The following is a 26,140-nucleotide window of genomic DNA, read 5'->3' as shown; positions in this document are numbered from 1 at the left end:
CAAGAATAAGTTCCAGTGATTGACTCACTAATGGCTAACCCGCATTGACATACGGATAACATGTAAACAATTATACCCTCAGCTAATGGCCAGCTACAGGAACGTGTAATTTTACACCACACTACTGCAACAGCCGGCACAGCCTAACCCATCGTGTCTGTTATCTCAGCAGACAACAACAGCGCCGACAATGGCCAAACACACCACGTCTCCATCTACATCTCTCGGGCTATTCGTGTTCCGCGTTTGGTTAAACATGAAACGATGATTACATCGTCAGTATGCAGATCCGTGTACGTACAGTATCCTTTTCCGTTTAGGCAATGACGGAAGATCTTAACGCGGAACGGGGCTAAAAGCTAAACATTTGTCAAATAGCCGCACTAAAGTACTTGTGATGAAAAGATGTGTTTTGGTTGAGCGGCTATAGCTGGAGCAATTATATTTTAAATGTAATCCCTAGAAGCTTTAGGTTTACCTGCAACAGGTTGAACGGGGCAGTGTTACTGCAGCCAGTCAACCATTTCGGGAAAGGTGAGTGGTGTGGTGAAAAGCCATCAAGCGTGTTATGCAGGTAATAATAACCGAAAGGGCAACGTAACGTAAAACATGTTTGCAAGGGCAAAATATTGTATTTTGTAGTTGTGGGGAGATGAAACTAAAAAGAAAATAAGATAAGCTCGGTTGGAGTGCACGTCACATATCGTATTGGCATATGAACTTTTCATGAATTATGGTGGCGAATTATGGTAAAGGGGTTGAATGTGAGGGGGGAGGGGCGGGGGGGCATCCCCCCGTCCCCTGTATGTTTGAATCACTGAATACAACAGTGATACTTGTAATCGAAATACAAAAAATATATAGACAACTTGATCTATTTGAGGGATACTTTATTTACCGCTTTACCGATTATAAGAATTACTTGAGCGGTTAAGCGATTAATCGTTTCAGTAAAGTTTGAAATTAAGTCGTATGCAATTCAGATATAATTTCTTTGTGTGCAAATTAGATTGAATTTAATATGTTCTTTTATTCTGTAGGATTTTTATTCTGTTTGTCCGTCTGTCTGTCTGTCTCTGAGTGAGAGTGAGTGAGTGAGTGAGAGAGTGAGTGAGTGGACTGGTTCAGACAAGGACTTGGGATGAGATGAGGGGTCAATGGTTGACTATATCTGCATAAAGATCACAACTTTTGTCCTTTTAGTCTTTTTTATCAGCAAACATTACATGAACACATTATTACAAATTACATATTACATATATACATATTCGTAATAAACATTGTCCAAAGCAGCATTAACCATTAATAAGTCTTTATCATAATACTTTAGATATATCACATGGAAATTTGACGCAGCGAACTGGAGTTTGTGGAACGCTCAACGGTGGCTGATGGGGAGAGTGATTCGCAGCCATTGTACAAATTTGATTTAATGTTCAGAAAAGACGTGTGTGCTCGCTCAAAAATAATCCACTATTAACAAAGGATAACGGTCTAATGAATACATTTATTTTAATCTGATGAGCCGATAGGGAGAACCAAAGAACGAATCTGTCACAATCTCCGTTCGCCGCCTTCAAGTCAATTTGCTCCAGGGGGTGTTTACAAATAAACCGGAACATTAATTTCAAACAACTGTTACTTTGCCCACGCGACCACGGTGTAACATTCTATTGAAACACCGAAGAAATAGACACTGTCCTAGGTCAGACAACGATCTATAAACCCAAACTAGCTATTACCGATTTCGTCGCATAGATTGGCCAGCGCATTGTTGCGTATTTGGAAATTCATCAAACCAACTGGTGGTAAGTTGCGCACGCGCCGCACGTGCCTCTCTATGCTAACTGCTGGTTGTAATCACGTGACATACAATTTTAATTTTGTTCACAACAGCTCGAGTTTAATCCTTCAAGATACAGATTAAGATTGGATCATGAACCCTTGTACCACCTTGCACGGTGATTTGGACAGACACAAATATACAACATATAGCTGAAATTGACATGAAATTGATCACTATAACTAGGTATATTGTGTGAATGTCTAATCAAATGTGTCGAAATTTGACGCTTGTGTCGAACTGAACAGCGTATTTTCGTCCGTCTTGTTGTAAATGAAAGCTGAAGTAGGCCGTGAAACTAAAATGTGTTTTTATATCATCTATTCTACCATAACTTAAATAAATACTGGATTGTTATTGGTTAATCAAAGTCAATCAGAGGTATATAATCACGTTATATACCTCTGACTTTCCAACACAGTATATATTTTTTTTAAATCTTAATTACGCGGTTATGATAGAATGGAGATGAACGTATTGTGTTGGTCAATCAGAGGTATATAACGACATTATAAAAGCTCTAAATGTTATATTTACCAACACCTACCATCATCTATTCCCACCTACGTAGATCGGTGTTCGTGATGTCAATCACTGGGTTGTCTGGTCCAGACCACCTGCATATACATGTATTATTACACTGTGAGGCGTCCGCCCGGAGAGCGGAAGGTCACGGGTTCGATCCCCGACCGCGTCATACCAAAACACGTTAAAATATGGTACTTGTTGGTCCCTGCCTGGCGTTCGGCATTAATGGGTACAACAAGGACTGGTCGGCTCGGAGTCAGTATAATGTGTCTGAGTGGGGTACTCATGCTTCACTGCCGCATGGTATCTCAGTGGACTAGCACTATAAAACCAGCTTCAGTCTGGGCTAGTACAAGCAGCCGCACATACACATACACACGGATGCACGTCGTCATATGAGCGAAATATTCTCAAGCACGACGTTAAACCCAATTTCACCTCACCTCACCTCACCTCACCTCCACCTCACCTCACCTCACCTCACCTCACAGTGTGAGGCGGTAAACAACAAACACCATAATAACAAACATACCTGGGTTTGTACCTGTCAGTTTTACCAAACTGGTAAACAACTACTACAAACATCACTTCGGGATTTTCTCCCCAAATCAAACAGACACGCAGCGATGTAAATCTGTTTAAGCGTTAAGCCAAATCTCAGTCAACTGGACCTGTGAGAGGCGATATTAAAGTAACTCTCAGTTCATATCTCAGAATATATACTCATGGAAGTACGGCGGGGGACACCAGAAATGGGCTCTCAGTTCATATCTCCCCAATATATACTCACGGAAACAACTAAGACAACACATGGAAGTTAAAGTGACCCTATATTCTTTTCTAGTCTTCTGCGCATGCTTTGCAATGTGAGTGAAATTCTGATCATAAATAAAGGAGCACTTGTACATCCGTGTCTTATATATTTCCGTGAGTATATAACCTCCTGGATGATCCTGGTTTGAATCAGGATTTATGCTTGTCTTGTTGGTCATCATGATGCTTGGAATGTTTAAACAAATGTGAAGATATTGACACATCATCCAGGTGAACTTAAAGGGAATCGGGTATTCTCTTGAAACCCGTATCGATGAGCTGCTATTACTATTCAGGACAAACTATCTTGTACCGAACACACTTTCATCACACAATGTGCTATCAATACTGTGAACGCATGTTAAGCCAGACAGTACAGGTGTGAACTCACAAATACCACAATATCTTGATAATCCAAGCTAATGCATGAACATTGTATCCACAAGTCACCAGCTCATCAAAACGTTTCGTGTCTATCACACAATATGGACTTGCCTAGCTTGTATCACACAATATGGACTTGCCTAGTTTGTATCACACAATATGGATTTGCCTAGTTTGTATCACACAATATGGATTTGCCTAGCTTGTATCACACAATATGGACTTGCCTAGCTTGTATCACACAATATGGACTTGCCTAGTTTGTATCACACAATATGGACTTGCCTAGCTTGTATCACACAATATGGACTTGCCTAGTTTGTATCACACAATATGGACTTGTCTAGTTTGTATCACACAATATGGATTTGCCTAGTTTGTATCACACAATATGGACTTGTCTAGTTTGTATCCCACAATATGGACTTGCCTAGTTTGTATCACACAATGTGGACTTGCCTAGCTTGTATCACACAATGTGGACTTGCCTAGCTTGTATCACACAATATGGACTTGTCTAGCTTGTATCACACAACATGGACTTATCTAGTTTGTATCACACAATATGGACTTGCCTAGCCTGTATCACACATTATGGACTGGTTAAGTATCCATCTCACGTTATGGGCGGGGTTAGTGTCTACCTTATGTGGTTTAGTTCAAATGAATATCCATCTCACGTACTATGCTCAATGGACGTTATTGACCAGTGCTTCCATCATTATGGGCCGATAAGAATCTGCACAGTTATGTGTGTGTTCTGTGGAGACGGGGTTAGTGTCAAGTTTCACTGCCAGTTTCAGTCTCGTGTTTCGTTGTTGTTGTTTTCTGTTACCTGTTGACCAGACCAAGTTTCCTTCAAGTCCCCACGAAGTTTGTGGCTCGTCCTTGAGATAACCATGTACCAGCCGATGTGTTTCATCTCGTCAATCACATCTCGCACTTACGTTTAATTCTCTGTTTTCAGAGATTACATTTTTATTGCATTGTTTGAACGAGCCATAAAACTAATCTCAGCTTCATGCATATGCTTGCGGGTACACATCCCTGGTCCACCTGCATCCCTGACGTCATCAGACCCTGTCAGCGCCCCCTTGCGGCGGTTCCTTTGGCGATATGATATCACTCGATCTTTTACAACCATATTAGGTCTTAGAATGCTCGTGCTCAACTGGTTTGAGTCACGTGCCAGACAAACATTGTGCGCAACATTACCTATCCCGCACACGCACTTGAAATGTTTTTCTGATTAACATTCGTTAATACAGATGGTGTTTTATATTTATGTGTTTGGTTGGGATCATGGTATTTTTTGTGGCATTGTACCAGTTAAAGTTGCATTGTGGTATTTAAACGGGAGATCGATTTCGGCAATGTGAACGTACAGAAACCATATTGGTTTCCTTCATTCGTGTTGATGAAAAGTTCACGGATAAATTCACTAATGTGAAACACCATATGTGAGGTCAATGAAATTGTCGTAAAGGTTCACAATGGATAAATGGAGTGAGTGAGTGAGTGAGTGAGTGAGTGAGTGAGTGAGTGAGTGAGTGTGAGTGAGTGAGTGAGTGAGTGAGTGAGTGAGTGAGTGAGTGAGTGAGTGAGTGAGTGAGTGAGTGAGTGAGTGAGCGAGTGATGTTCAAAGTAGAATTATACCTGCTGTATAACTGCAGCGTAACAAATCCAAGTTGGACAAGACAAACCAGTGAGCGAAATTATGAGCACCGATCCGGGACAGTAGGTCAGGGTGACCTGCTATCAGCCGCGTCACCGGTCCTTTATGACGTCTCTTACGACGAGCGTGGGTAACTAGGAGTCAGTACTTCCTCATTATCCCAAGGGACGATCTGGATGGTGCGATATTCAGTGAAGTGGGGTTATAACGAACACAAAAAGACCACTATTTCTAGTTCGTTACAACCGTAGTTTGTTAGATGCATCAAAACTACAAGTGGTTGGAACAAACAAGCATTATATCCGTCAGTTCGTTATATACGTAGTGTGCGGTGGGGGTAGTCAAGTGGTTAAAGCGTTCGCTTGTCACGCTGAAGACCCGGGTTCGATTCCCCACATGGGTACAATGTATGAAGCTCATTTCTGGTGTCCCCCGCCTGGAATAGTGCTGGAATATTGCTAAAAAACGGCGTAAAACTAAACTCACTCACTATGAACGTAGTTTTGTGTACGCATGCGAGAAGCTCTACGTGGAGATATAAATGCGTGTATGCACGATAAAGCTTTCACAGCTTCTTCAGAGAAGAATGCTGTTGATTCACACAGTCTAAAGGCAGAAATATTTGACTCGTGTGTTGTGGCTATCATTAATATTACACTGAAACTCATAACCGGATTCGGGGCGGTGAGGTAGCCTAGTGGTTAAAGCGTTCGCACATCACGCCGAAGACCCGGGTTCGAATGTGTGGTGCCCATTTCTGGTGTCCCCTGCTGTGATATTGCTGGAACATTGCCAAAAGTGGCGTAAACTAAATTCACTCACTCATAAACGAATTCGTCTCCGGTCACCCATTTGAATTGGAAAGAACCTCTTCAAACTTAGAGGGGAATATATATTTTCATCTTTCTGTTCAAGATGACAAAGAAGGGTTGGTGAGTTTCGACACAAACTGCCGTGCGAAAGAAAGTATTTTTACCTAAGTTAGTTGGTGGCAAAATAATTCCAACAAAAATGGTTATTCGGTGGCGATTTATTTGAAACAGGTACCATGAATGTTAGGTGTGTTTGCAGTGTTTCGCCAGCTGTTTGCAGCCGAGTAACGTTTTGATAATGTATCTTACTGATTGGTAAGATCCAATTTTCAAATGTCTTGTAAGAGCAGGCAGCGGTATCCTCATATATCCATTCGTCTTGTAAACGCTGTCTTTATGCAAATGACACAGTTCTATTTCGAAATGATTCATTATAATTGCAAAACTCATTAAGGTCATTTACTGTTTATGACTCAAAAGAAAACAATGTAAATAATGCAAAAACAGAACTTATATTTGGTAGATGTCAGCAAAACCAGACATATCCTTCTCCTTTGGTGACGGGGCGGTGGGGTGGCCTAGTGGTTTAAGCGTTCGCTCGTCACGCCGAAGACCCGGGTTCGATTCCCCACACGGGTACAATGTATGGAGTCCATTTCAGGTATCCCCCGCCGTGATGTTGCTGGAATATTGCTGTAAATATATATACAAACTACACTCAATCAGACTCATTTTGTGTCATCGAGAAATATATAAAATATATGTTTAAAATATATAAAATTGTTTGGTATTGTCAGTCAGTGAGTATCCTCAATGCAGAAACAATAATATCTTGACCCAAGCTCAAGCCGCTTTCAGAAAGCATTTCACAATTTCATATAATATTTTTGTTCTTCAAATGCTAGCTTATATTTTGACTCTTAGGAAAAGAAAATTATATTGCGCTTTTATAGATTTCACAAAAGCCTTTGGCTCAGTCTGGATAACTGGTTTGTGGACAAAATTACTGAAATCTGGCATCTTTCGAAGATTTTATGAATTTGTTAAAAACATGTACATTAATATCAGTTGTTGAAATTAGCAACAAAAAGTCCGATTACTTCTGTTGCAATACAGGTGTGCGACAGGGGAGAATTTATCACCCCTTCTGTTTTCAATTTACTTGAATGACCTCTTTCAGAAAATGTGTGCAAAGGTATCAGTGTTCATTCCACACGTGATCAAGTACTGGGGTGGATTACATTACTTCTACTCCTTTATGCTGATGATACTTTTTTGTTCGCAGAGACCCCACGTGATTTACAGAAATCACGTGATACGTTTGAAAACTACTGTAAACCATGGAAATTACAAGTCAATATTACTAAGTTGTGATATTTGGTGGAGGTCCAGCGAATAAAACTAAATTGTTCTTTAACTATGGAGATAATAATATTGAAATAGTTGATACATGTATTTATCTAGGCACAAAACTTCATCGAAATAAAAGGATGGTTACATGTATTTAATCCATTGTTGAAAACGCAACAAAGGCTATATACAGCTTACTTTAGAGATCATTCAATATAGATTTACCACTTGACTGTCTCTTATGTGCTTTTGATACGATGATTCTACCAATGTTAACGTATGGTTCAGAAATCTGGGGAAACGAAAATTTAAACCTGACTGAAAATCTACATTTAAAATTTCTTAAAATTGCGAATGGACTTCGTAAATCTACACCAAATTTTATGATCTATGGTGAACTGGGTTGAATCCCACTTTATATAAAGATATTCCAACGCATGTTATCATTTTGGCATAAACTTACTTATCCCTGTATCGAAAACTTAAAACTGTCACAAATCGTGTGTAACTGTATTTTGACCAAACATCAACAGTGTCTAAATGGCTATCCCTGGATATGCTTTATTCAAACTAAGCTAAACAATATCGGACTATATAAGTGGAATATTTGTAGATCCCTCGCTTTGGTCTACTCCCTGGCTAGTATCTAGAGCAGGACAAATTCTGTCAGACCAGTTCTACCAAAAATGTAGAGAAAACATTGAATCTAGCTCTGGGGGCTTTCTTTACAAACATTTTAAAAAGTCAGTACAATTTGAACAATACTTACTATATATAACCTTAGTCTGTCTCTATCCGTATTCTAATATTCCGCACTTCAAATCATAACCTACCCATAGAGACTGGCCGGTGGCAGGGCATTGGGGGTGTGTGGTGGGGGTGTGGGGGTGTGTGGAGGGGTGGGGGTGTGGTTCGTTTATGTAAACCATGCAACCAAAATGTAATGGGAGATGAGTTCCATTACATCCTGAGACGTGAAGCTCTTCTCCCAACCAGATTATTGTATGTTCCCAAACTATATTATCAATACCCAAATGTATATAACTTTTGTACAATTTTGACACCTAAATGCACAAAATAACTGAAATGCCTGTCTAGATTCATAAATATTTTACAAATCTCGTTAAGAAATAGTTACTAAGACACATGCATTATGTGTAATATATCTGTTTTGTGTTTTGCTCTTGCACCACCGTAGGTGGTTTCGGAGTCAGTAAGGATTGACTGATTGATTGAGAAAGTTCCCACTGGCCTTAAACACGAAAAGTCTTGTGTTTGTTTTAATCTGCCCTACACTCCCCGAGCGATGGGCATTTCTCTTCATGACAGACCCTAGAGTCCAGATTGTCTGCTGGTTCCGTCTCTTCAATTTCACTGGGGCACTTTTAAAATTTAAAATAGTTTCGAGTTTCTATAAAATCATATATTATCGGGGACAAGACTTCAGTTTGTTTACTATTGAAATAAAATATAAACACTTTTTAAAATATTTTTATTTCGAGTTCTAATTTATTGTTTGATTCGATTTCATTTCTTTGGTATGCCTGTTCCTACTCACAGAATGATTCTGGAAACGGTAAAACTATTATAGTCAACAACACGATATCGGTTAGTTTTATTGTCCGTATCAAATATGTTGTCATTTGCATGTTTATATATCTAACTATTTACATATTGGTCTAATGTATTTAAAGAAATTACCCAAACAATATATTTTGTCAAACAATGTGTAGCCGTCAAACTTTCCGTGATTGATTGCAAATTTAGCAGAAAATATCAAACTCGTTTATACGTGACAGTTTTATCGCCTTTCAATCGACTTATTAGCAAAATATTCTTGTACCAGTAATTGCTCTCCCTGGCTGGAAGTCACGGCTATTGATAAACTGTCACGCTGCTCAGCGCGTGCGAGGCTCATCATGGTCAGCTAAATGATGACCATTAATATTGTCATCATCCTGTGGTCAGTATCGTATCAGGCGATCTCCATTTGGGTGACTTATTTAGCGTGGAATATCCACATTACTTTGACACGGTCGCAGCGGGGGCGTGTCTAGTCGGCTCAAGGGGCGTGGCTAAAAGCGCACCTGTTGATTGCTCCAGCTACAGGTAGACAAGCGGAGGATAATCGATGAGGACAAGCGTCTACGTGTATAAAGTCATGATTAACACAATTAAATAGTCATATTGTCAGTTTACCGGCACTGCCTTCACGCCGCCAAAGTAAGTACTTTGTCATATACTTGAATTGTAGGGATTGTTAGTTTTGAAATATGCATATATAAAAATATATTTAATTTACACGATATTCTTACATATGTAACATTTCAAACGACTGTTGGTTAACCGCTTTATATTCTATAAACTGCGCATTTATTCAGCCAATTTTTCAGTTTGAAGCGTAGTGATATTAGAGGCTGGTCTGTAAAAATTAACTTTTCAACTCTGTTTTAAAACATTCCATGCCAACGTAATTCTTATGTACTCAGAAAATATATATGTTTGCTGTAGTTTCATAATGGTGTTGTTATAAATTACAGTTATGTTATTTCTTCATATCACTGAACACATTTCACGTGTTTTGAATGTCCTTTTTACGTTTATATACAGCTTGTTTGTTGCTATTTTCTTTATGATGGAACAGCTGATGAATGTGATTTCATATACGTCATCTTCACTGTGCTCATACATGTATCTACAGCATGTAGGGATTGTTTCGATTTAACTTAAAGAACACCTGATAACGATATAAGGATACACATGGAAACATCGTCCTTTGCAATAAACAAGAAGTTCTTATCATAAAGTGATATGCGTCCTTGTTTACTCCTAACGTCTAGAATGCTTGTTTACATTTCTCAAAGTTAGATTTCACGAGGAGAAATTATCATATTTATCATATACATGTATTATATTTGAGATTTTTAAGGAATTAAATTACGCAGGGGGGGTACTTCTATCACGATGCGAATACGTTATGGGCTGATTAATTTAAGCGGAGTTAAAGTTCGAACACGACTGTCAGCTCGATGAAAGGAAGACTTTGTATCAGGGATGCAAGTCTCAGACGTTAATCCCTTGAAACAACCAGCAGGGGGGTGGTGCCGACAGTCCCAGAAACATAATCTGGGCGAAACGGGAATCGAACCCACGATTATAATGTTTTGGCGTTCTTAGGGGTTGAAGCTCTGTACAGCACGGTGCCCCTCCCCCCCCCCCTTCTCCGGGGGACAGAACATGTTTCTGTTGTATTGGATATCATGTTTACTGCTCTGTCCCCTACACTCTCCCGTTTAATTAATGTAATGAAGTTGTTGTTGATTTTAATATATCAAAAAGTCCAATTTGGACTGTCTAATTTCACCGTTTCTTTTATAACAACCAAACCCTGGGATGATATTATAAGACAACGCATCCCTATTTATATTTATACGTTTATGCTGTAAATAGTTACTGAATACACTCACTGACACTGGTATATTTTAGTGATTTTAATGACTTTTATAAATCCATATGGAATGGCTGAACTATCAAACTGGAATATAAAACCTGTCTGTTTACGAATCTGTTTATAATTATTATTATGATGATGATTTTGTTTTCTCTTCCAGACAATGTCTCTGAACGATTCCCCATTTCCCCAAACCTCCGTGTTCCCCACCAAACCCCTTCCTCCCTCCCCCACTCTTCCCCACCCCTGGCGATGCTCGACACACCCTGGCGTCACGTGACTACCTGCAAAGAGTATGGAGTAAGTATTACTAGTATATACGTGCTTTCGTTATTACCAAATTCTCAAAACAACTGCCAGGCAAAACACAGTATACACCCACGTGTCTACAGCTGAAACAAACAAGAAATCGATGGTGATGTATTTCATAATTGTGCTTTCATAATTTGATTTTGTGGTTTTCAGCCTAGTAACTTTTGATAACGTCTGTAACATGTTGGTCAAATCAAGCGTATTCTGTCTGTTTACTGTCCAGCAGTTCATATTCACATCGATTTAATAACCAAATTAATGTAAAGATTTACTCAAATTCATAAAAAAATTATAAGATGCAACACAGATTCTGGAACAATGGTTATAAAATACCAGATTTATGGGAAGGGAAGATAAAACCCAAATAACAAAACAGGTAAAAATATATCCATGTTGACGTGATTACCACACTATATAAGGTTACAAATCGAGGGCAGTTTCGCCATTGAATTAGCGTTGCCATATTTCATATAATACAATGTCGCAATAACGAAAAAGTATTGCATAGTTTTGCGATAGTATATCTAGTACCCGTACGTTCCGATAGCGTAGATCTATTATCATTATTAACATGACAAAGCTGGTGGAGAATCATAAACACAATCAAAGAGAAGCCGCCACTTTAGACAGGTATTACTTGTAATTAGGAAAGTAGTTTGGTCGCTTTTTGTCGCCGGCCGCAAGATTAATCAGCAGCGCTGATTGCATATGACGTTGTTAGTGCTCTTATAAGGCATGTCTCTTAGTATTGTTATTTAATTAAGTAGGCATGCATATTATTAAATAAATATTACATATTATAATTTTAAAGTGTAAAATGTAATAAATGGATACGTATGCAGCTCCTTAATCAATATATAGTTTAAGAAAAAGTAATAAAAGAATATCTTAATCATTATCATCATTTTTAAAAGTCTATCGACCCAATGACCGTGAACATATACTGGACAACCTCCTATTTAGATAATTGATTCTTTAATTTATGTGGAAATAGTTCGACCCAATATCACATTTTCCTTCTCTGAGCAATAGACATCGCAGAATATAATATAGGCGAAAGGTTATCTAAAAGTGTGGTATGACCCACTTTGATTAACTACAAGAGTTAATTTGTACATTTCAAGGGTCAACCCGTGCGTCAAGTGCGTCTCGTGAGTAAGCTTCCCGCATGGCTCACATGTGGGTCATTTGTCTATTGAATGTGCACAAACATCACTCGGGATTATACTAGCCCGTATGTTTGAACCGAATAGTTGAAAAAACGAGAATCCCATTCTTTATCGAAGCAGACTCTGTAGCAGAATGTTTTAATGACACATTATTGTTCGTCAGTTTCATGGACACAAATCACGTGAAGCACGTTCTTTGTGTGCCAATCAGTGCTATTGTTGGAATGTTGCTAAAAGCGGCGCAAAACAATACTGACTTCTTCTCTTCTGAGACAAATACCGATATATTCGATACAAGCAGGTGTATGTATTCCTAAAAGTGACTTAATCTACACTTTGTGTTGACGCCCACGGTTCAATATTCGTTCGAGGAAGCCTCTTTCATCAGCACAAGGGCGGTGGGGTAGCCTAGTGGTTAAAGCGTTGGTTCGTCACGCCGAAGACCCGGGTTCGATTCCCCACATGGTACAATATGTGAAGCCCTTTTCTGGTGTCCCCCTCTGTGATACTGCTGGAATAATTCTAAAAGCGATGTAAATCCATTTTCACTCACTCATCAGGACAATGTACCTCGCCCTGAATTCTGTGTATGTGTCTTAAACCTTGAATTTCGCTCCAAGGACCTTTGCTCGGCTCATAGTATAAATATATTTCTGTGACTCCTTGAAAAATAGTTTTACAACCATTATCTCCATAAATACTGCTTATCAGAGGGTAGCTGTCCTCACAACGGTAAGTGTTGGGCCTGTTCCAGAATAACATGGTCACGAAATAGACGAGGCCACAGTCATAGTTGACAAGTTCGTTGTAATTCATGAAGTGAAACTTACAAGCCTGGCGTAATACAAAAGTACAGACACCCATTAAGCTAACAATCGTCAGCTCAAATTTCATTCTTCTTGTTAATATATTTTGGCATGCAAATTTAAAATTAATATTAATTTCGATATTAATACAGGTAAACAGATTTCAACGATCCCACAAAAAGATCGTTACGCGGGGGACGTTAAAAATTTACGTTCAGTCCCACGTCGAAAACGCCATGAAAATTAAGCGACGTTTCGCTTTAAACATATCATTTGCAACAGATGTTCTCTGTCTAATTACGAAACCCTCATTAAACCAGGAACAAAATTCGACGTGTTCCCCGAAACGTACGCTTTGTAGTGCTACGTCATTGGGTTTCTGTTGGTCATATACACATTCAGTTTTGATAGGGCAAAAACACATAAGTGTTAATTTTTTACTTATCATTCTCAGCAAGGACGAGCTGAATGGCGGTGGCAAAACAAAGCAGAACAGTGGTGGCAAAACAAGATAACTCATGGCCAGACGTAGCTGCTGTGGCAATATTATAGTATTACATAACGGGTAGACACGAACTCGCTTATTTCTCTCGTCATTAATTTAATCTGCAGTCAATAGAACATTGCAACATGCCACGCAATTTTCAGTTAAAATGGAGCATAGTCTCACTTTTGTAAATAAAGAGTGTACATTTCATTGTACGAATCCCACTCCTTGAATCCTCGAATCATGGTTATGCGGGTTGGCTTTCAAGTCCTAAAATCGATGTAGTTTTGCCTCTGGGGAAAATTAGATCTAAATGTTTGTGAAATGCAACTCAATGGATTGAATTATATTTTCTCCTAAATAGACGAGCGTTGTGTTTCCCTCTGTGCGTGTTTGTGTTTTCAGACATCACGCTGTGATGCAGACAGGGGACAGCAGGTTGTGTAATTCAACCCACAGATCAGAATCGGTATTCAACACCACACTGTGGATACCACAAAAAGAAACATTTAAAAAAAAATGAAAATCGTATTTCGATTTGCAGTATAGAAACTTGCAAAGTTATTTTTGATATCGTTGTCACAGGAGGCTATCGTAATCATTATTAACCGTTAATATTGTAACTATTTAATTATCAAACCAGCATCCCCGGGGTATTTTTATTTACCGATTATAAAAAGAGCATGCAGGATTAAGTAATATACAAAGGAACCAACTGATAGTTGACAGGTGCGATCAATCATACATTTAAAACAGATAGAGTTTATTGTGCATAATTTAAAAAATAAACGTATGTTCGTGTATCAATTTTATTGCGATATATTATATTTTGTACAAGATGTAATAAGGCTTAGGAACACGTTTCTCAATATCATAAAAATCCTGGGTCACTTTATTCATATATGTATAGTGATCAAAAACAGTTTGTTCTGAAGACTCAGCTCACAGTTGCATAAACGAATTCAATAAAATATCAATGATCATTAACTTTTTTATTCGGCTGAATATGCATATATATGAATATGCTGAATATCTTTGCGTTTCAGTCACTTCAGGTTTGAAATAGATGACAAGGTGTTACCTATATTGTTGTAAATAAGTACAGCACGTGTCTGTATTCGAGATGACAGTAAGATATGCTTAGATCAAACAAATGAGGTGAGGTGAGGTGAAATTGGGTTTAACGTCGTGCTTGAGAATATTTCGCTCATATGACGACGTGCATGCGTGTGTATGTGTATGTGCGGCTGCTTGTACTAGCCCAGACTTCAGCTGGTTTTATAGTGCTAGCCCACTGAGATACCATGCCGCAGTGAAGCATGAATACCCCACTCAGACACATTATACTGACTCCGAGCCGACCAGTCCTTGTTGTACCCATTAATGCCTAGTGCCAGGCTGGGACCAACAAGTACCATGTTTTAACGTCGTTTGGTATGGCGCGGTCGGGGATCGAACCCGCGACCTTCCGCTCTCCGGGCGGACGCTCTAACCACTAAATGAATGAACACTGGATCAGTATGTATACACTGGTATATCTCCCCAGCATATGTTTTAACTGTATATAAGAACGGGCCTACACGCTACTGGGGATCTATTGTAGTTACAGATATACATGTGATATTTTGAAATCTTTATTATAACAAAGGTAATAAGACTTCTCATGCATGGCCCTACAAGAGGATTTACGCAATATAAATAATTCAATGAATAAATAAAGACATGAATGCTCCCCTCCCCTCTTCTCTCCATCTTTTCCCACCCCTCCCCATCTCATTTCTTATTCGGGGCGGTGGGGTAGCCTAATGGTTAAAGCGTTGGCTCGTCACGCCGATGACCCGGGTTCGAATCCCCACATGGGTACAATGTGTGAAGCCCATTTCTGGTATCCCCCGCCGCGATGTTGCTGGAATATTGCTAAAAGCGGCGTAAAAACCAAACTCAGTCAGTCAGTCATTCCTCATTCAAGTGATTCTTGCTTCTAGTGATAATAGTAGTTGTTGTAGTGGTAATACGAGTCGTCGCCGTAGTTGTAGTAGCAGGATTGGCAGACGTAGATAGAGTGATAATATCCATAGTTGTTGTTTTGTTTTGATAGTCGTATAACCTATGCACAGCAATTAAAACTACGTGAGGGGCGGTGGGGTAGTCTAGTGGTTAAAGCGTTCGCTCATCACGCCGAAGACCCGGGTTCGATTCCCCACATGTGCACAATGTGTGAAGCCCATTTCTGGTGTCCCCGCCGTGATATTGCTGGAATATTGCTAAAAGCGGCGTAAAACTAAACTCACTGACTCACTAAAGCTTCGTGAAGCTATATGTATAGCTCGCAATATTCCTTGGAGTGTTTAACAGGTGCTTTAACACAATTCTAAGTCGCCGTCTGACTTGCTTCGAGTCGAATTCGTGTCACATGATTGTAGAATAGAATACAGATATCGGGTTTGCGCAGTTGTTAAACAGCTACTCACATATCAGTTCGATAAAATATTAATTTGCTAGGTTTGGGGTAAATAGACTGCATTGTTCCTATATCTGTACAACTGACGCCTTCAAATAAACATACTGTTATACAAAATCTGTTTTAACACATGTTAACAAATAAATGATGTTTCAAACGTTTGCTTGTCTTCTGTGCGCAAATAATAACCCATTGTCGCTTTGATCAGCCCATGAGAATCGAGCACCTCTTGCCACTGTTGAGCATGCGCTGACGACAGGTGCCTATCTGTCAATACCAACACGTGATGCGCGCGGCCTTTTGAACCAACTTATCAGATATATAACGAGTGACAATCAAATGTATTTAATTAACGCTTATCTTGTGCTAACAGACCCACTTGCGGAGAAATTTGCGATCGGTAATTGCATAGCTGTTGAGGGTGGAGGGTCTCATTGTCACACTGATTGGCTGACACCAAATTTAACGCGTTCTGATTGGCTAGAAGTTGAGCGCGAGCACCCAGTCATCATATTTCATTTGAGAGGCTGGCTGACATCACTGTCGGCAAAAGCTTTAGGCTTCACACTTTTCAAGATAAATTTGCCAGATTGTAGGTAATTAGATTTGGTATCGTAGGATCTTGTGAGCGATAAGTTTAATATACGTCTATTGATTTCATACACAACAACGGAAGAGGCATGGTGTGCGAACAATGGAGGTATTGCAATGCCACCCGATTTTAATAAATCAACGACTATTTCAATAACCAGCTTTTACTAGTGCGACGTATGGCGATCAACATTTGTATACAAAGAGGGATTAATACTGGTCATATCTATACATTTGGATCGAGTTCCTATAGAATAAAATGGATATTTGTGATAAAATATTCATTATATTTTGTCCATTGTCACTAAAAGCTTATAAACATATGCGTCACTGACAAGCAATAACTAAATGGAGTTTTGTTTCCATTGGAGTTGAGAGATTAGGGTTGAAGTGTTTTCAAATTAAATAGCAGAACTGTAAAGTACTCGTGACGTATGTAACGGTTTAATGTTAAACCAGAAACAGCTGTCAAAACATAATAGAACGTTTGTTCGAGGATGTCAGCTGATAAAGTTGACATGACAATAATTGTCATTGGGGGTGTCGATTACATCCGAACCTAACGCCGACAAATCATTTTGGTTTACTTCGCAAGACCCGAGGGTAACAGATGGGTGCTTGGATCACTGTATATTTTGTTCATTGTGATGTTTATTATCTACAGTTTTTGAAGGTGGGGGTTCAAGGTTTGGTTTTACCCAGTGAGTGAGTGAGTGAGTGAGTGAGTGAGTGAGTGAGTGAGTGAGTGAGTGAGTGAGTGAGTGAGTGAGTGAGTGAGTGAGTGAGTGAGTGAGTGAGTGAGTGATGTGAATGATGAAGATGTTTAACACCTCTCTAATCGATATTCCTTTTATGCAACATCAATCTTGAAATAATAGAATGCAGACAAACCAGTGACTGATGTCATGAGCAACAAGTTACGTCGTCGTGAAGCGCGACCGTAGTCCGCGTCGTCCCAAAGAACTATCGATGAATTCCGATGATGAACAGTGTATTTCGTAAAAGTTCATAGACTTTGATGACATAATAATGTTGCATAAGGTAAGCTTTCACACACTGTACCTTCATCGGTTGGACAATACACAAATACCACAATGGATTATTGCATGATGGAAGTATAAAATATAAATCCTTTACGCAAGACAATAAAGAACTTCCGAAAACCAACAAAACAGTTTCCCAGGGCTGAAACTGTTCCTTACAAAATGCACCTTGTGATATGAAATTTATAGGTATAATTCTGGAGCTATAACCATTAGCTGTACACCCCTATGTATATCACAGATTACAAAGGGGCGCCATCTATTCCAGGACTCATTCCAAACAACACGACGAGAAGCCTATCTATTATTAAAGTACTTTCGGGCCGGTGGGGTAGCCTAGTGGTTAAAGCGTTCGCTCGTCATGCCGAAGACACGGGTTCGATTCCCCACATGTGCTCAATGTGTGAAGCCCATTTCTGGTGACCCCCACCGTGATATTGCTGGAATATTGCTAAAAGCGGCGTAAAACCAAGCTCACACACTCACTAAAGTACTTTCCTAACAGAGGCGGTATTTTTTTAATTACTTACGCACTGTGGTGCTGACATGCATGGTTGAACATCACAGATTCTTTGAATAATTCACTTTAGCTACTTCTTTCGTTATTGTCGTGTTGATATCCAACTGACCTGACACACATTGGCGGTTATTAATTGTCGTCGCGTTTACCCTATGAATAAGACATTTACAAAAAGAGTATTAAATATCAATGAATGAATGAACGAATGAATGTGTTGTTTTTTTTCAATTGTTTGACCACGACCTGTAGATAATCAGTAAACAAATCAGTGATTGATGTTATGAGAGTCATAGGGGCGAGTCTCACTTAGAAACAGCGTTAGAAAGACATATAGGTGTATAGAACCCCAACCTATTACTATACAAAAAGAACCTTTTTAACCCTATTACTATATAAAAGGATCCTTTTATGTTTATATAGTAATAGGGTTGGGTCTATACACCTATATGTCTTTCTAACGCTGTTTCTAAGCGAGACACGCCCCTATGATGAGAGTCGGGTTACTGAAGGGCGCTGAATGTGACTACTGATGCAGTCAGTCGCGTATGTTGCTGGTTAGCTGTTCTAACAAGAAACGTCAGGGTCAGGTTGACATTGAAAGCCCCAACAACGGAACAAAGTAAATTCCGATTTAAGTCACGAGTTTCACAGGTGACAGCCGTGATCGCCAATTTCGTCACAACGAGAGTGACCTTATGGTTAGAGCAACCGCGAAGACACGGGTCCGATTTCCCGCACGACAGACTTACTTTTCATTTTTTATTAATTTTTGTATGAGCTATTTTTATGATTTATAATATAGAGGAGCACACGGCACCTCTTCCGGAAATTTAAACAAAATTAAAGTAGAGTAGACTTAGCGAAGTAGTGTTTATTCGCTGGGAAATGTTTTGATATATTATATATCACGATCTACTATACGTTAAGTGTAAACCATCTTGATTTACATAACTGACAAATTTTGAAACAAAAATCACGGGATCTCGCTATAGGTCAGAAAATACATAAATGAAATCCCTGTATAAATTCATATTCTCTACTTAGGTGGTGTATATTGTATTTACTTCCTGTACAAGACTCGTATCCTCCCACCTGCTCCCTCATATGATATGATCGGGCCTTTCTTGTCAATTTCAGCACTTGTTTTGATTACAAAGTGTAATCAATGTACATCAGCACATTTGATTGACAGGCGCTAGATAAACACGTATTCTCCGTGCATCGGAAGCAAGTGCTCAAGGTCACAGAAGGCAACACTACCAGGTCCATTTCGCATGCGTTAAAGCCTAGCCTCGTCAATCCGGAATACACTCTGCTTTGTGACATCATGCGGATTAACGAATATGTCATATAAAAGATATATATACAGAGTAATGTTTTTTCTATATAATTACTTGCCGGTATTTTCATCAAACAATATGATGTTGTGTATATTTTATGTAAAATACATGCTTTAGGCTAAATTTGACCAGCTTGTCATGTTTATAAATGTGCAAATCATGCGCAAACATATGCTATGTTTTCTATGGCACAATTGACTACGTTCAAAAAAAATTAGTGCAAAGGTCAACATTTGTAACACGTCGACAATATTTCATCTGCAGAATTCAATGTGCATCTGTGAACTTCACCTGTTTCATTTAATTTAACGTTAGTTTAACATAATTTTGTTATTTTGGTTATCGACAAGAATAAGCTAATAATATTTTTCCCGTAAATACGTTAAAAATGTCATTGACACTAAATTATTATGTACGGAACTTTAAAACTGAATAAGATTAAAAGTTAAACAATTTCATAAAGGTACACAGACAGTGCTTAAAATACCAGCATGAAAGCATAACTTATTTAGAGAATTTCTTATAATCATTTTTTTATTTCCAAAGAGGTTAGGTTAAACAACTGCGATCGTTTTATATCATTCTTCGTTGCTTGGTGGTGTAATTCGGACAATTACATTTCAGGTGTGAACCTACCCTTACACAATATAATAACAAAAATGTAATTTTATATCAAGTGAGCGAATATTTAAGTTTAAGATAATTATCTTGCTTGCTTGATAACGGTGTTAGTACCTACACCCGAAACGTCGCACTCATTGCAATACAGAAGTTGACTATCCATAAACTTGGTTTTCCTTCAAGATAATTAAAGTTGAACTTAACATTTTTGAGCGGGTTTATTAGGGTGTTTTTGTTCATCAGTCAGTCAAGATTGTTTCGTTATTCAAACCACATGACCCATAGTACAGTTGAAAGATAAAGTATATTTTATGTTTTATTAGTGGTATGTATGAAGTTGAAATATAGTCAATAGTTACCCACTTGAAAATGTTCAAATTTATTTCACAGAACACTGTTCGAAACATGTCAACCATCCCATTCCGCTTTTGTTAAATTTTAAGCACGCAGATATGAAAATCGATATATCTCGTGCACCGCTAATTCACAGAGGGAACTTAACACAATCAACGGAGAACAGCACTTACTGTTTATTGTAAGGGGTCAGTGTTCTCTCAACAAATAATCCAAAGGGTGATGTAAAACAGGATAGAGTTTACGCTAGTCCGTACGTCTTATTACTTTCGGAACAAATTACGTATCGAAAATCGCTTAAACGCCCAGTAAGCCTTCCTTATCTTTAACTGGAGCGTTTTTCACGAGCGTCGCGATGAGAACCCCGCAGTTTTCTCTGAAACCTGATAATCACGTTTCATGTCCACTTGATCAGATCTCGTGGTGTAATCTCACAGTTTTCCTGTCGTACAAGCGCAAATCCAAACACCTGTTAATGCTTCTGTTGTCACTTTGTTAATTCACTTAAAACAAACCGCCCCAACAGGTGGCGGCGCGTGCCTAGAAGTAGATTTGGCTCGTGCGGAGCGCGTGGGGGGCGCGTGACTTCCACCAGGGGGAGGTGGGTAGATGGAAATATTTGAGGGGTAACGAGCTAACCCTGAACCTCTTTGACCCCGGGCGTGGGAGCAAGCGTGTGTGGATGTGTCGGTCTCTGTGATCACAAACTGTCGTAGTACGAACAATGACGAAATACCGTATTTAATACCTTTGATGTCATTACATGCATGTGGAATGTATTTGTCTAGCTCTTCATTAACGGTCGTATGAATAATATGAATATTATCCCAAAACAAATCAACAACTTTTTAGTTTTACTAAAAGCAACAACCTGCTGTCGGCATTGTCGTGTATGCACTTATTTCGAAAATCAAGCAAAACTATCACTTACTAATTTTGATTATGTAAAAAATACCCGAATGAAATAAACCGTTTCCCGGGGCACAGCTGCTTCAGAAACCTCAATTATGATCTGTGTTCTACACCAGATTCTGTCGTATATCATTCATGTGCAACACCTGTGAGATAAGGCTTAGTATTACCAGCCCCCACTGTAAAAAAATCATGGACTGAGCATAAATTTTAATTACTCTGAGACGTGACAGTCGTTGCACTTTCAAAACATAACAAATAAATAGACTATTTTATATATCACATTAGCCGATCAACGTTAATGACGTTTATAATCAGTTGACAGGTTACGGCTTATTAAATTTATAGAATGGTTTTCAATACACAATTAATATTTCAAAGCAGTGGTACCATAATATGTTTAATTGTGTGGAACAGAAAATGGGAGATGTTGAAACAACCGCACTTAAAGGCACTTTCACTTTTTCAATTTAATCGAGATTTTTTATCAAATACATTACGTTTAAAAATTGTATGTATTTTTAAACACTTTTCAAGGGAACCACTCATCATGAGATTTTGTTTAGGTTAACATTTCCTTTCCTATTAATTAAAACCCGTTATTACCACGTGGGTAGGAAATACAGGCTTTAATGTAGCGGTAGATTGCATAAGTAATGACTTGAAAAGCATTAACAGGTGCAAAAAGAGTATACTGGGTATGTTTTATACGCAATTAAAAATTGAAAGAACTGTTTGTAGATATAATTATGTCATATTAACCATCACTCGTTCCTGCAACAGTTTGTGTTGTGTCATTATGTGTAACAAAAACTGGTTCAATGAAGACAGGGGTTAGAAATGAATATGCAGCCATACGACCTTTGAAACATTTTCTTTTGACTTTTAAAGGTTTTGAATAAAATTATATTCTATACAATAAAAACATACAGTTTTCTTTGTCTGCTCACTAAGCACCAGTTTAATTCATTTAATTTTTTATAATATCAAACTTTTATCAAACTTAAAACATGTGAATTTAAAAATCAAATGTATGCTAAATCTAACTGAGGTATGGGTTTTCCTCATTTGTTGTAATTATTAAAATATATTTGCATATTGTGAACATATTACGTCAGCAGTGAATGTGAAGCTTTTCTAGATCCGTGATGTGCTCGACAATGTTGGGCGGCACTTTTTGAAGATGTTTTCATGGAGATCGCTTTGGCATTTGCTTGGTGATCATGATATTGCTAGGAATTCGGCTACTAATCCGCTACTTATAGTAGGAAATGCTTTTAAAGTCATGTTTTGAAAAGTTGGAATTTATTGTTATGAATTTTGCCCTTTGATATTAGTCTCATCTTCACAATTAATTAGACATATTTTATTCCCACACGGTTTCTAAGTCAGATAAAGCAGACATGGAAAAGGTCGAATTATTCTTTTTAATTTATCAGATCACCAAATTATTTTTGGAACTATTCTTTTTAATTCTTAGAGCACCAAATTATTTTTAGAACCTTAACCGCTACCATATTAGGGGCAGGGGCGATGGGGTAGCCTAGTGGTTAACGCGTTCGCTCGTCACGCCATATTGAACACCCGGGTTCCATTCATCACAGGTACAATGTGTGAAGCCCATTTCTGGTGTCCCCCGCCGTGATATTGCAGGAATATTGCTAAAAGCGGCGTAAAACTAAACTCACTCACTTTTAAGGGTAGGACTCTAATGTCAATTTGTTTCAAAGTTGATATCATCTCGCTCAATGTTTCACTCTATGTTCACAGGCCGCCTATATGACCCTTTCACGTTTCGATGTAACAGTATCGGGGGAAGCAAGCCCAAGGTGGCTACACCTGGGGTCGTGTCTAAGATCGAGGACCTCAAGAGGAACAATCCAACTATGTTTGCTTGGGAGATCCGTGACAGACTTCTAGCGGAAGGTAAAAAGCAAGATTGAACACAGCCTTGTCCCCGGGGTCTGCTGCGCTAACACTTCGACACTGCGTTAGCGCAGCAGATCCAAGGAACCGGGATGGATTGAACTGAGTTACATAGCTGATAGGGTTACATCCAGTTAATAATATCACCTTTTAAATTCAAAATATACTGAACACAAAACTTAGAGATCATGAATGCTTCGACTTTTTAAGAGGTGGAAACTAGTTCATTATACTATAGTTTGTTAATCTAACTATACTAAAATAGCGTGGGCGGTGACTGGTGAATATTTCTGGATTTCTCTTTCATGAAGTAACAGCTAAGCGTTTATTATCGCTTATAACTATATCGAACAGAACAATTAGGGTTATGAATATTTTGTTGCTCACGCACACAACAAAAATTAAATATAAACATTAAAAACTCAATTAGTGAGAAATGTGTATTTTGTATTTTGAAAAAAAAAATCTTTTCGTTTGTCCCAGCCGTTCTTTTGTTGGTTTTGGTTGGTAAAAACATGAAAATACGGATGGCCTAGGCGACGGATGTTGGGTCAATCTGATGTGATCCGCAATGGAATGACCTAAAACCTGAGCGGTAGTCAGGGGCCGCCTGCACAAAGCTTATTAAAGGTCACATGCAACCCCAAACTCAAACATAATTAAAACCCAATTATCACTTATTCATGACATATAGTATACATTGCTGATTATGAAAAAGCATATAAACAAAATTATAAGCGTACAATCGCAAATCAAAAGTGCAATATTTTGTACTTGAGTTTACTTCCCTAGAAACGAAGCAGCCGCGATACCGAACACTTTACACTTGAGTGCACACCCAGCCGCTCTGACTGGGTTCGGTATCCCGGCTGCTTCGTTTCTAGGGAAGTAAAAACCCAATATTGCACTTTTCATTTGCGATTGGACGCTTATAATTTTGTTTATATTTTTTTTCAAGTGGACCCAGAACTCAGATAAGATTTTAATAAAATTAATAAAAACACTCTCACACAGCAGGGTGGGCGTTCAAAATGTTGTTATATATTGTTATAACGACACTGTCATCTATTGTTATAACGACACTGCTATATAATGTTTTCCAGGCGTGTGCACTCAGTCCAACCTCCCCAGTGTCAGCTCCATCAACCGCATCCTCCGGAACAGAGCCGCGGAACGCGCTGCCGCAGAGTACGCCAAGATGGCGACGCACGTGCTGCAGCCTCTCTACCATCCTTTATGGGGATCAGCAGTGACGCCACCTAGCAGCCTTCAACAGAGTAGTCGCCCCTTTGTCAAACCGCAGGATCCCTGGATCCTGGAGAGAGATTGTGAATCTTCAGATGAAGGTTGGTTTTAGGACTGCAATATGTCCAAACTATTGTCAATATTAGTTTCCGAGTCTGCTTTACCTATACTGCGCGCCATCATTGTCCTATGTTTCACACACTTCCTCAAAGGGCGGTGGGGTAGCCTAGTGGTTAAAGCGTACGTTCGTCAAGCCCCTGACTCGAGTTCGATTTCCCCACATGGGTACAATGTGTGAAGCCCATTCAGGTGTTCCCCGACGTGATATTGCTGGAATATTGCTAAAAGTGGCGTAAAACTAAACTCACTCACTCACTCTTATCCTTCCTCGAGGTCTAAAGTAACACGTGACCTGAACACGTCACAAGGGAAATCCCCTTCTATATAATAAACATTGCCCGTGGTACAATTGACAGTCAATACATACAAGTCCGTGACACAAACCCCTCCGAACAATTCGATTCTGTGTACCTCATTTAACAGTGCTTGAAATAGCACACGATGACTAACAAAACATGAAGCGCAGTCGTTGAAGAACACAAGGCCCATCACTACTAGAAGAAATATGGACGTTTTTTTAAATATGAACAACATTGATCTAGCATGAATTGAGAATTCTCCGTATAGGTATATAACAAATTAATATATGCAGAAACAGAAACCAAACCACACCCCAGCCTACACACCCTTAAAAGGAAAAAGAAAACAAAACAAAACAAGAAAAAAAACCAACAAACAAACAAAACAGAACAAACGAAAAAACCCAGAAACAAACCCACAACAGCAAAACAAACAAAGCCTGGTCACATCCATCTTCATGTTAACTAGGTCAGTGATAAACACATAGTCTGAGTTCGAATTGCCACAGCAGGGGACCTGTTTGTGACACAAGTGGTGCTTCTTCCAGATCCGCTAGGCAGCAGCCCTGACAGTTCCGACCATCACCAGAAACTGAGGAGGAACCGCACCACCTTCACCCAGGAGCAGCTGGAGGTGCTTGAGAAGGAGTTTCACCGGACTCACTATCCCGGGGTTGCCACCCGTGAAGACCTCGCCGCCAAGACCAACCTTTCGGAGGCCAGGGTGCAGGTGAGACATAAAGCATATCCAACAAACAGGAAAACAACAACAACAACAACAACAACAACAACAACAACAACAACAACAACAACAACAACAACAACAACAACAACGAACTCTTCCATAATCACGAGAAACCTCTGCTACAATTGTTTGGATTGCACGAACCGACTGCATGTTTTTGAATCAGTATCACATAGCATGAATACCGGGCGTTCACAAAAGGTTATCACATCCAATGACACTTATCACAAACAAAGTCTATTGTTCACATGAAACCAAAATAAAAACAAGGAAGTTAAGATATAGAACACAGAGTTCATCTTTCACAAATTGAATTGAATGCATTCATCAAGT

General features: G+C 39.0%; 1 protein-coding gene across 1 annotated transcript in view; it reads left to right on the top strand.

Moving 5' to 3' along the window:
* LOC124265548 (paired box protein Pax-6-like) overlaps nt 1-26,140 on the top strand; it is a 69,366-nt gene that overhangs the window by 41,274 nt on the left and 1,952 nt on the right. The window contains exons 4-7 of the mRNA XM_046700335.1: nt 11,029-11,156; nt 23,243-23,398; nt 24,502-24,744; nt 25,611-25,792. Coding sequence (XP_046556291.1) covers nt 11,029-11,156; nt 23,243-23,398; nt 24,502-24,744; nt 25,611-25,792 — 709 coding nt within the window. The remainder of the gene's footprint in view (nt 1-11,028; nt 11,157-23,242; nt 23,399-24,501; nt 24,745-25,610; nt 25,793-26,140) is intronic.

Source organism: Haliotis rubra, unplaced genomic scaffold (assembly GCF_003918875.1).
Source record: "Haliotis rubra isolate DU_JTF1 unplaced genomic scaffold, ASM391887v1 Scf984, whole genome shotgun sequence".
NCBI classification, from domain to species: Eukaryota; Metazoa; Mollusca; class Gastropoda; order Lepetellida; family Haliotidae; genus Haliotis; species Haliotis rubra.
Note: the sequence above shows the minus strand (reverse complement) of the source record. Positions and strands in the feature narration are given on the sequence as shown.